We start from the raw sequence: 13,067 nt of genomic DNA, 5'->3' as shown, positions 1-13,067 counted from the left end.
TATTCGAATTTCAACTCTGCACGAAGAAATTCAGACCGGAAAGTCGCCAAGTTTGGGAATAATGGCTCAAATTATTGACATTTTTGGCGGATTATGGCCTGTAACATGAAGAGTTGATCTGATGACAAAATTAACTACTTTTAAAAATAAACCTCGTTAAAGGAGGGGTTATGCGATTTGGGCCGAAATCGGCCCCTCCACAGAATTGAGAAATCATTGAATATTTGGCAGTTGATGGTATACTTCTTTTGATTTGTCCCCTTTTGCGGCCTTTCCCCGAATTAAATTGTTATTTTATTACTAGCCGTTCTGGGCGCGCTTCGCGCGCCCGTCACGCCTAGCCGGGGGCTACGCCCCCTGGACCCCGGTCACTCGCTGCGCGAGTGACATTCGGCTCGCTCCGCGAGCCGATTTTGTAGTAGTTACAATTTTTTATCACTATATATTTTGAAGATTTCATAGAACACATTATGAAATTCTCATTCCACAATTAACTTGTAGAATAATAATGACAGGGCAAGAAATAGACTATATCTTATAGACGGTTCCCACTTAGTAAAACAGCCAACACCACGAGAAGGTGAGGAACCATTGTTAGCCACTTTTTTACTTTTCTGAAAAAATTTACTGAAATTTTAGTTGCGTCCCCTATAAGGAAACACGGAGAAAAAAATTTTGTGCATGGAACCCGAAGCTGAGATCATATGGATCTCTGAAGTTTTCGGATCACGCATCCGAAAAGTTAAGGTCCATCTGCCGAAGTTCGGGTCAGACAATTGAAGTAGTTCGGTATATACCGAAGGTTTCAGGTCACACATCTGAAGTTCTCGGTGCATACCGAAGTGTTTCAGATTTCTGACCCGAATTTCGGCAGCTGGACCTCAAGTTTTAAGAGATTCATATGATCTCAACGTCGGGTCCCATGCACGAAGTTTTTTCTCCGTGTGAGTATTAATATAAATTTCAACACAATCAAACACAGTAGAGAACCAAGGAAATCACAGTAGAACAGAGAAAAAATACCGTCGAATAAATAAAGAAAACTATTATCGAAGAAATTCTAATTATTTGGAAAGTAATTCACTGGCGTAGGTAATCAATGCGTAGCTGCGTAGGAGCATGAGCGAGATTTATCATCAACTGACCGCTGGCCGGTAGGTACCTGGGTGGGCGAGCGACAATACGTAAGCGGTGGCATATGGTTCGATTGACAGAGGAGTGGGGAACGGTCAGACGTAGGGGAAGGTTCAGGCTGAACCGTTCAGCACAGCGCAGCGTCAGTCACCGGGTGGGGAAGAGAGTCCGGGAGGGGACACTTCCCCTCGAGTGAAATAGAAAAAGGCAGAATCCTTCGAAGTTTATATTAATGATGTGGTTTTGGCTGATTAAGTTTTTCTTTACACAATCAAGGTTTTACGTACAAGTACGAAAAGTATCAGGATGAAGTTTTTACTCGAACAATATGAGATGAACAAATTGAAAAAGGAAAATCACCTGCTAAACGACCGGTTCGAGAGTCCGGTGGCTCGACTCATTCACCCCTCCAGCTTAATCTAAATGCGCGCGCATCCATCAACAGTCAAGTAAAGTGCAGGTATCAGCATCGCTCCCACCGAATCGATCAGTTTTTGGGTGTGGTTTTAGTATCCATTTATTTACAGGTATTTTCTGCAATGTTTCTGATGAGGGGAATTTTTCGCGAACCGTACACCTGAAGATGGACGTATGAAATGTCCATCACGTAAAGCAAACCAGTTGTGCATAGATCGGGACCACAAAGTAAGTTGCAGATAGTGGAATCATGTCACCCGACGAACTGATTAAAAACCAAAGCATTAAAAGGAGAAGATATTAGAAATTGTGTCGTCTCGTCTGATCTCCATCCATCGGTTTCTAACTTCTAGACACCCATCCAGAGCCTATACATAATTAGACAGAGTAAGAATAGGTTTGTGGCAAGGCATTTTTGCAGGGTTGTAGTTTAATTTTTCCTATGTGAAATGTAAAAAAAAATAAAAAAATCAAAAAGCTCACTAAAAAGTTTGAAAAAGCACTTCTAAGGGGAAAAAATCCAATCAAAAGCTGACAGTCGAGTTGACGTACCAAGGTGAAGCCTGGCGCTGAGTTCAGCCAATCGGCAAACGCTTCCCATGCTGGCTACGTCAGCAGGTGTCCCGCTAAATGTAGGTACCTACCTATCCTTTCAAAAAATAGGTTTCTTAACTGCCATCTTCCTACAATTCACAACGGTTCGGTCAAACGTTTTTGGGCGTTTTTATCTAAATTTTTTCAACACTCTATACAATTGCCTTTGAGCAATATTCAATTCTTGAAGTTTTAAGGTTCTAAAGTCTCTTTTCTTGCTGAAAATCACATACTTTTAAGTATGGCTTGAATTATTAAGGACTCACGCATACTTTTCCAGTCAAATGACCGAAGTTTCCTTTTTTAATTTTGACTGCGAATTTCTTAAGTCAAGTCTAAGCTTGCTCGGGATAAGGCTTTTAATTCCTAAACATAATATTTTCCTGCGTCCGAGTTTAGGGAGAGCGCATTTTAGTCCATTAAAGATACTTACTTTTGGGGTCGAATCCCTCGATCCAAAATGGACAAGGAACGTAAGCGGAAGTAGACGCCAAAGTAGTGGGCCAGCATGACCAGCCGTCAAAGGTAACAGGGCAGTGCGTTCCTGGAACATACCGTATTGAAGTTTCCTTGAAAGAGGTTATCATACTGTCATTGTGTGCGTAAAATAGACCAAAGACTTTGACCCTACAAACATTCGCACTATTTAATGTACTACGAGCTTGTTCGGTCATTTTTAATGAACCACAATACAAATTTAGAATCTAAGCATTCGGTCATATATCTACACTACAAAACGTCCACTTCTACAAAAGTTTGCGTAGAACACAATTCGTGCAATGGAAATTACGGATACGCAAATGACGCAATGACGTCCGCAAAAATGAGTAAATTTATACAAAAACTGAGTCAAATATGTGCTTTATAAACGACGGTTCGTAACAATTGTATTAGTAAATCGTTCAGGATAATTGAAAATCATAGGGCTGCATTTCTGGGCCCTAACTTTATTCGCAGAACCATCGGTGAAGGCCTGATGGATTTTCGGAGTTTCACATCTGTCCATGCTCTCGCTATACAGGTACTCTAGTTGTTGGTTGCGCCAAATCCAAGGTGATACATTTTTACTGCGACAATATTTATGCAAAGAAGAAACTCCCACCGAGATACGGCTGGAATCTTCCGTATTTGCCTCCGGATGAAATTTTAGACGGTTTCATAGAAATTCTGATTTCTTCCTCGCCCAACAGCCTCGCTTCAACTCATACCCCTCCTTCATTTTGTCTTTACTCCTCCCATAAGACTCGTCGTTTTTCGCCCAAAAGGGTCGGATTTTGGGCGAGATCGCCTAATAGTCCTGCGCCCACCGCGGTAGATGACGTCAAAAACACGACTTTTCTAAGTCCGATACCTATCGGTTATTATTGAACGTAAAAAGTCGCGGTTTGGACCAATCTTATTATTTTTAGCCAATCTACAAGAATCAAGCATCAAAGCACGATTCTGTGACCAGCGCAACTGACCCATTGGACACCGTATGCGGCAAAATTATCAGATTTACACAATTTAAAAATTACCTACGGGGAGATATTAATACATTTTTGCTGATATGACATGATCCTTGTTGACCCAAATACATGAGGGCCACGACCCGTCGACCCCTCAACAGTTTTGGGACTTTGAGGGGCCATAAGTCGAACATTTCAAAAAGCAAGGGTATGTTTTGATTTCAGATTTGGATTCTAGGCATAAGAAAAGTTACGCAGACTTGTTACGGGATGATATGACGTATTTGCCTTAAAGTAGCTCACGGCCTTTTACCCCTTAAAAATACACGGCTCTAAGTGGGGAAATGGGGTTTAGGGGAAAAGCAGGGGGAGTTATAAGTTCTTATTTTTGGCCATAAAATTTGAATCCGAAGTCAAAACATACCTTCCGGTTTGGTCCGTATGAAGTCCTCGATGATCTCCACTTCCCTGTAATTTGGTTACTACTAGGTCCATTCAGATAATTTCCCTCTACGAAGCTTGAAGAAATTGAAATCAAAGCTTATACCAATTTGCCTCATCGAACGGATTTGAAAAACTATACCGCGTGTCGTTTGAATTGGTACCTTCATCATCCCTACGTGACCAAAAATACTTAGATCCGTGACAGCAATTTCATTTCATTCATTGAAGTTTATCGCATTACTATTGAATACATCAGAGAAAGAAAGAGAATGACACCAAAATCTTCAAGATGAGATGAAGTAATCCTCATGTATTTTGAGGCGCTGAATTCGGAAATGACCTCAATTTTTTTTCATCACCCTCCAATTTGCACCCTAAGATGAAGATCTTTCATCCTTGAGCATCCCTAAATTCCCTACCGTCTAATCCAACCGTTCAACAACATTCCGCTTAGGCAACCATTGTTCCTCTCCTTCGAAAGACGGAGGGCATCCCTCGCCTGGAACAGGAACCCACGAGGCGACGCGACGCGGCGCTCTGTTTTAGGATGGAGAAGCAACAAGATTTTATCTGCTTGAGAGCTACTGACATAAACAAGACTCTTTAAATCTTATTCCTTCCGCGCGCCTCACCTTCCCGACGCCAACCCTCCTGCGCTCACATAAAGTTTTATATTTTCGTTTTTTTTCCATCCTCACTCTTAGCGTATAAAACATCCGGTCTTACTGTTATTACTCGCTTTTAGATAACACTTACTTTCCATTTGATTATTGTTCCTCGGAAGCTCCGAAACCTCAGCGTAAGTTTTTGCAAGTTACCTGAGAACTGGAATCCCTCCCGTAGGTATGCTCCACGCTTTTTAGAGAAAAGAACAAAGAACAATAGGCTGCCACTTCGGTGACAGAAAGCCGGCTACACTTGAAATTTTTTTTTTAAAAAAAAAAGCTCCTTTACGACATTAAAATACATATTTATTTATATAACGGTTACATAAAGAAGTTCACTTATATCATTTTCGTGTGTATGCATTACATAAAAAACGCCATTTTTTCTATAAAGTAATTAACTTTCGTATAAATGTGTATAAGCTTTATCTTGTTTTTCTATGGCTCTGCTAACAGGGAGTTCCAGATTCTAAGCGCTCTTTTGATTTTTCTGGTCTAGGCATACAAGGACAACTACTGCTATAGGCATAATTGAGGCGCTTCGAGAAAAAGGCGCATAGGTAAGTGCAGCCTTCGAAGGAATTTAAAAATTTGTGATTGTCTGCCACGAGTCTGCATATAATTTAGAAACTTTGAACACGTTTTTCTCGAAATAGCAAAAATTGCAATTATTGGGCCTTGCCCTCCAAGCCCCTCTATTTTATTATAATCCACTGCAGAGGAATTGACTCTTCGCTAATTAATGCGCGGAGCTTCACGTAGCACCGGCACACGGGGTGGGTACATCTCTTATTTTTAATTTTTTGCAATATTCAAGTTGGTCAATCCCTAAAAATTTCCTATGTAGTATCTAAAATGGCTTCTTCGAAGGAAAAAAAGAAATAAAAATTATAGCATGAGCCGCCATATTCTAAAATGTTGAAATCTTAAGTTAAAAAATTTTGGAAAGGAAACATAATGTTTCTGAAATAAAACTACGAGTTACGTACGGCTCTGTATGATAAAAAATTAAAAAAAAAAAACCGTCGAGTTTAACGTATACCTATCTTGAAGCGAAAGTCAGGAACACTTGTAACTCCCACGTGAGGATTTATTATTTCTCATATTCGATTCTGAGGATTGACTTTAAACTTTCGGCTTTTCCTTACCTAAGGGTCAACTCTGATCGTTTCTTCTTAGCTTCAAATTGTCTCTGGGTGTTTTCAACTAAATTTTCCCAACCCAGTCTTCAGCTACAGCAGCGTAAAAAATGTTCGTCTCAGGTCTATTTTGAGGCCCTCAGAGATCCCCAGAAGCCGTTCTCAAGCATACAAGGAGGTCTTTTCGCAATATCTAAATGACTTGAAGTGAAAAAACGTGAAATTAGCTGTTCGAGCCTTCAATTAAATGGGGGGGGGGGGCTGTCTAAAAAAACTTTTTTAGGGGGGGGGAAGGCCCTGCGAAAATTCTTTCCGCCACTGCTCGCAACATATATATGTGAACCTATCTTGTGCAACGTTTTGATGGAACAAGTGTACTTACGATACGTCGGTTTTTTCGGAGATTTTCTCTACTACTGAAGTGTTTATTCAAATTTCCCTAGATAGTCAACAAATCTACCGAAGAGGCATTGGTAAAAAGTGTGGGTAAAAATGGTTGGCAAAGCAAGAGTTGGGTAATTAGTGTCGTATGATTCGCTCATAAAACATTCTGGAAGGTAAAGAGAAATCTCAGAGTATGCACGATTTGTTTACAACCATGAAAGACTTGTAGGCTTTATTTCTTTGCTTGACTGCGTTAACGGTGACCTGGATGCTCACTCCACAGTTACGGTCGGTTAGTCTCGGAGTAAAATCCTCTTTTACGTTAACGTTTATTCCGATGAAGCGCGTAAGTAAGCACATGGTTCTCTGAAAGCTTTGAAAATGTGTTTTTATGTTAAGCACTTACTGAAATAATTATCCTCAAGGGTTTGACGCCTTTGCCAGGGCAGTTTATCCGTGCGATTTCCGGAGGGTTAACATTTAAGAAGAATTACCGAAACCGTCTAAGTACCTAGTAGAGAAGTGCTTGAGATGCCATGAGCATTTTCAAGTAAAGTCGAAAAGGAAATTTAGGTAACCTAATTGTAGAACAGAAGTTCACCTACACTGCCGTGGAAAAACGCCGTAAGAAGATTCGAATGTTATATATTACCGTATTTCCAGCGATACCACTGCATGAATTTTCAAGGAAATTGGATACCTATTTTTGCTTGACATTTTCCGACAATTTGGATCTAAATACGAACCTAATTTCCTTCAAAAAATTGGAGGAAGAATATTTACGAATTTTCTCGGAAATTCTTGATTTATCAAAAGGAAAGGCATTGTCTGAGGGATTTGGTATACGGCGTTTTCTCTTAGCACAGCAGTGCTCACCGCCTGTCTTTTCACCCGGTGAACCATCAATGCAACACCTGAGAAAGTCTGCATTCGAGTATCGTCAATCAACATTAAAAATTAAATTTTAAGCAAATTCATAGTACTTCTCCGGTTTAACGATAAGTAAGTTTAAAGAAAACTCCTTCAGTTCCTAAAAACGCACGTATCCGGTATTATTCGACCTCTCCAAAACGTCAACCTACCGCAAACGTAAACACTACTTATTGAAAAACTCGATCCATCTTCCTCGCACTCGTTGGACGCCGAACTCCTTCCATCTTCCTCGCACCCGTTGCGCGTACCAGAAGAACACACGCAAAATTTATCAGCTGTCTTCCAGCGCGAGAGGCGGAAATCGCTCCATCTCACTCGCACTCTCTCTCGCACCCGTTGTCCTTACGGCAAAATCGACACTCGCGCGGACCGCGATATCCCGCGAACCGGCAGGCGGATCGCGAAATCCTCCCTTATCCGGCGTCTTGGAGTAGAGAGGGATTCTAGTGCCGAATCGCAGGGTCATACGAGCCTCCGTTCACGAGATCCGCTGATACGTGAGTGAGTGAGTGAGTGAGTGAGTGAGTGAGTGAGTGAGTGAGTGAGTGAGTGAGTGAGTGAGTGAGTGAGTGAGTGAGTGAGTGAGTGAGTGAGTGAGTGAGTGAGTGAGTGAGTGAGTGAGTGAGTGAGTGAGTGAGTGAGTGAGTGAGTGAGTGAGTGAGTGAGTGAGTGAGTGAGTGAGTGAGTGAGTGAGTGAGTGAGTGAGTGAGTGAGTGAGTGAGTGAGTGAGTGAGTGAGTGAGTGAGTGAGTCAATCAACGTGAAGTCTGCTTTATTAGTATAGATTATGTTTTGATGATTGGTCTAAAACATTCAATTCAATCAATAAAAATTTACCTACCCCGACGGGATTCGAACTCCGCTCGCACAAGAAAAAATGCCGGCTGAGCACGTTTGGTGGTTTAGACATCTGAGCCATCCAAACACAACAGACGGCCGGCAGAATAAAGAGCATTTAAGAGACTCGCTGATCGTCAGTGAAGATGGGCAGGGCTTCACAACAGTTGACCTCGACGCCGCGCGCCGCCGAAACAGCAGCCGTGATATGAGAAATAAACGGAGTAAGCGCATTTCTGTATGAGCCATACAGGGTGAGCGAAAAGTCCCCGACCCCCCCTCTAACTTTTGAACGAATTGAGCTAAGGAAATGAAACTTTGGGAATGTTCCTATCTCAAAGGGGACCATCTTTTGAGGGGGTCAAAATTTTGGTCCCCCCCTCAGGGGGGGACAGGGGCCCCCCAACTTTTTTTTTTTCAAATAGCAACTCCTATCTTGTGATACCTCATTCGAAAGAACATAAAAAACTAAGAATTTTGGCGCAAACCGCAGATCAATATCTCAATTTTTGACCGAGTTATGATAGGTCAAAGGTCAAATTTGACCTATTTTCAAAAAATCATAACTCCGGTTCAAATTATCGTAAAGAAAAAAATAAAACGGGAAAATTTACCAAATTGTGTTCGCTTTTACGTAAAAATTGCAGAAATCACTTAGATTTAATTTTAAGGGGGGGCTCGGACCCCCAAATACGTCAATTCAAAGGTCATTCAATTTTCCTGCGAAATAAGCCAATTTCCCCTAGATTTGCCTCCACATTATCTCAGTAAGGTCAAAATCAGTTCAACATTACGTTGGCAAGTCCCCAAATTTCGGGAAAAGTTAAAAAAACGAAATTTAAACGGTCAAATTTAATCACTTTAAATTTCGTTTTTTTAACTTTTCCCGAAATTTGGGGACTTGCCAACGTAATGTTGAACTGATTTTGACCTTACTGAGATAATGTGGAGGCAAATCTAGGGGAAATTGGCTTATTTCGCAGGAAAATTGAATGACCTTTGAATTGACGTATTTGGGGGTCCGAGCCCCCCCCCCCTTAAAATTAAATCTAAGTGATTTCTGCAATTTTTACGTAAAAGCGAACGCAATTTGGTAAATTTTCCCGTTTTATTTTTTTCTTTACGATAATTTGAACCGGAGTTATGATTTTTTGAAAATAGGTCAAATTTGACCTTTGACCTATCATAACTCGGTCAAAAATTGAGATATTGATCTGCGGTTTGCGCCAAAATTCTTAGTTTTTTATGTTCTTTCGAATGAGGTATCACAAGATAGGGGTTGCTATTTGAAAAAAAAAAGTTGGGGGGCCCCTGTCCCCCCCCTGAGGGGGGGACCAAAATTTTGACCCCCTCAAAAGATGGTCCCCTTTGAGATAGGAACATTCCCAAAGTTTCATTTCCTTAGCTCAATTCGTTCAAAAGTTAGAGGGGGGGTCGGGGACTTTTCGCTCACCCTGTATAAGTAGGCTATGCTTTCATGTGTCTCGAGGTTCATCCCAATTTGCATTCGCGATCGCGGCAGTTGAGCTGAGGCAATATTTGCGTATTCATGAATTAAATCAATCAATCGAGTTCTGATTTTGGCGCCTTTGTCCGTAACGGATCCTCTAGAGCAATTTTCCACCTTGTACAATAGTTATTATTTCTTTAATTTTATTTTTAAAATTTGAAGTGGGATAATGGCGGCTTCTCAAGAACAACAAGGAAGGCGATTGTTTGCACCAACGAACAAAGAATTGATGGCGAAAAATAACCAATCAGAACCTCCCAAAAAAAAAAGAATTTGCCTGAATTCGTCGGCGGTTCTGCGCAGATTTACAAGTCAGACACGACCAGAGTTAAGAAAGGACCCCGCACACCTCTTATGGGAAGCTGCACCACGGCCGATTGCCTTCTGACTTATGTACTTCGATTCTCCTCAAGATGCTGATCAAAAGTTATAATTGCGCCAACTTTCTACGATGCACCGTTTTCGCAAAAAAGCTAAACGAAGATTCAATTATTCGGCGACTATGAATAAAAAAGAACAAAGCATTTGAGAACAGGCCCGATGTAAATAAGGAAAAAACGTACCTAGCGCGTGTCCGTCTTCTTATCTGTACCTGCCGACTCTAGGGCTATACCCCTCCTCCCGCTCTCGATGCGTCCGTTTGACGCTCATTTTCCTGTTCATATGCTCCTCACGATGGGTGGTCGAGGAAAACGGCGTGCGGAATCCGAGATAAGACTGCCGGTCGGTGCGGGAGTTCCCCTGATTTGTTCACTCGAGTACTGAAATGAGGAATCTTTCTGGCTTTTTATCGCCAAATAATTGAATCTTCACTTAGCTTTTTTGCGAAAACGGTGCATCGTAGAAAGTTGGCGCAATTATAACTTTTGATCAGCATCTTGAGGAGAATCGAAGTACATAAGTCAGAAGGCAATCGGTCGTGGTGCAGCTTCCCATAAGAGGTGTGCGGGGTCCTTTCATGAAAGATTATAAAAAGGAATTTCATTTAACCCGCAGAATTCAGGGTTAAACCCTTGAAACTTATGAATCTCCTTAAGTTAATTTATATGCACGTGGTAAACTATGAAAGGGAACTTTAGAAATGCCCAGAAAGTTGCGTAAAACAGCAAAAACATAATTTTAAATTTTTTTTCTTAAATTTTGGTTGAACACACAGCTGTACCGGTTAAACACCAAAATAAATTTTACGAATAAAGTAAGACGTTAGCTTTCATATTTGGAGCAAAACAAATTTCTTGACTATAAAGAATCCTAGTACCCCCTTATAGTATATCCTTCTTTTTTGGTACAAAAGGGAGGGAGGGATCTTGAACTATCCTTGAAACAATTTAAATGATTTTTTCAGAAATTAACAGTCTGAAATTTGAGGTTAGGGTCCCCGGTCCCCCTCCCCTTGATGAGCCAGAACTGCCAGAAGAGAAAGAGTAAGAGAAGACCAGAAGAGAAGAGCTGAGAGAAGACCGCGCTCCAATTGGTCTTAATGACGAATATTATTCTCTTTAAAAATAAAAACCAATTCCGTAAGAAAAATTAAGCATTTTTGACATTTTGTCGGTCGGAAGAAATTTCATTGGGAAAAAAGAAATTTCATTCGATGAAATTTCTTTTAGCAACTCTGGACACGACATCTCAAGGCGAAAAAAATCTCCCGGAAAGCGAATTTTAGAATTCTACACAACCTGACGTAGAGACATGATTGGCTAAAAAACACAACGATTTTTGATACATCCGAAAATGAACCAAAGACCGAGCACTGGGCATTTCGCTCAAGGTCAGAGAGACGTAGGGAATTACATCGCCGTAGCAGCGGAACGATTGCAAAGACATCAGGGGAACTCCGTTCCCTTGACAATAGAACGATGCTATAACTCTCGTGTAGGGCTTCTCATTCTGAGAGTTGAGGAACGGCGCAACCCTGGAACGGGGATATCCCAACGCCGGGCCAAAGGTTTTTACTCATTTTTTCCTCGTTCTTCCGGCTTCGATTGTGGCATTAGTCAATACTTGATTTTCTATTAATATTAGCAGCAGATACAAAAAGTGAAGGCAGGCGCTGCGTCACGTCGGGGCCGACCAAATATTATTAACTCTCAATAGTCGTCATCCGATTTTTTTTTCTCTAAGTAAGCATCTAAAAATAAGCTTAGCCGTCAATATAATGCCACTATTAATACCAAACCATGTACATCCAGCAATTCCTCATCATTTGCAACCCTGAGTGTTACGTTAAAAATTTTGAAATCGATGCAGCTCAAACACAAAATGGTGTATTAAAATGGAAGAACATTTTTGCCTATACCTATGTTCAAAGGGCCCGCGAAGCGGGTCTGAGGGCGTGAAGCGCCCTCCAGGGTACAGAGCCCCCTAATATACATATCGACGGTGAAAGTCGGCAATCACATAACTCGGTTTGCGACGTCGCAGACTTCCTGTCATACTTTATTTTTTAAATGGAAAACTACTCAACGGCAATTCTTTAAAACTGTCATGATCTTTCTTTTCAATGCGAAGAAAATTCTGCAAAAACTTCAAGAAATAATATAAATATGTTCTCCTATATAAAAATGACGTAGAGGCGGAGATTTTCAGACACCGCAAACGAGTTATGTGATTGCCGACTTTCATCGTCGATATGTTTGCGGTGTCTGAAAATTTCCGCCTCTATGTTATTTTTTTGGAGGAGAACAAATTGACATCATTCCTTGAAGATTATGCAGAATTTTCTTCGCACAGAGAAGAAAAACTACGGCAGTTTTACAGAATTGCTGTTGAGTAGTTTTCCGTTTGAAAAATAATGTATGATTGGAAGTCTGCGACGTCGCAAACCGAGTTATGTGATTGCCGACTTACACCGTCGATATGTATGTTACCGTTAAAGTGCGTTGCTTATTCGTTATTCTAGATATTAACTAGTTCAGCAATGTACGGCATAACTGAGGAGACTTGTTAGAGTATGGAACCTACGACTATTATGTACTTTAATATTTATTCTATAGAATGACAAACGACTCACGGAGAAAGTGTGCAGTGTTCATATACGAGACCCACGCATCTAGGGAATGCGGGAGCGGAGGAAGGGGCGTGGTGATTGAGGAATGCCTCTTGATAAAATTGTGGAAGGTAATAGGTTTTCGTATGAAGTAAATAAATGTGTAGTAGTAGTAGTAAAATAATTTTATTTTAAAGCGGTGCTTTAGCATCTAAGGCCAATTTGAAGGAAGAAAGAAAGTAAGTACCTAGTAGTAGTAGTAATTTAATTTTATTTGAAAGCGGTGCTTTAGCATCGAAGGCCATTTACACCGCTAAAGAAGGCAGTAATAGTAATAAATTTACATGGACAATCATCAAAAGAAAGAAAGAAAGTGGTAGTGGTAAAATAATTTTATTTTAAAGCGGTGCTTTAGCATCTAAGGCCATTTACACCTCTAAAGAAGGCAGTAATAGTAATAAATTTACATGGAAATTAAGGTTACATCAGTAAAAATACAAAAGGTTGAGGGAAAAGGTTAAATTTTGAGATTAGTGGAGCGCATAAATTCAAAAAGTTTTACAGGATGAGTATT

At 40.7% G+C, this 13,067-nt stretch overlaps 1 protein-coding gene across 24 annotated transcripts in view; it reads right to left on the bottom strand.

The window, feature by feature from the left end:
* LOC109038096 (calcitonin gene-related peptide type 1 receptor) overlaps positions 1-13,067 on the bottom strand; it is a 506,731-nt gene that overhangs the window by 119,492 nt on the left and 374,172 nt on the right. For all 24 annotated transcript variants that reach the window (XR_011899882.1, XR_011899881.1, XM_072300421.1 and 21 more), the window contains one exon: positions 2,579-2,689. Coding sequence is in view for 22 of the 24 variants with exons in the window: in XM_072300421.1 (XP_072156522.1) it covers positions 2,579-2,689 (111 nt within the window). In the remaining 2 variants the exon portion in view is untranslated. The remainder of the gene's footprint in view (positions 1-2,578; positions 2,690-13,067) is intronic.

Source organism: Bemisia tabaci, chromosome 1, assembly GCF_918797505.1.
Source record: "Bemisia tabaci chromosome 1, PGI_BMITA_v3".
NCBI lineage: Eukaryota > Metazoa > Arthropoda > Insecta > Hemiptera > Aleyrodidae > Bemisia > Bemisia tabaci.
The sequence above is the reverse complement of the archived record's forward strand: the minus strand, read 5'-3'. Positions and strand labels throughout refer to the sequence as shown.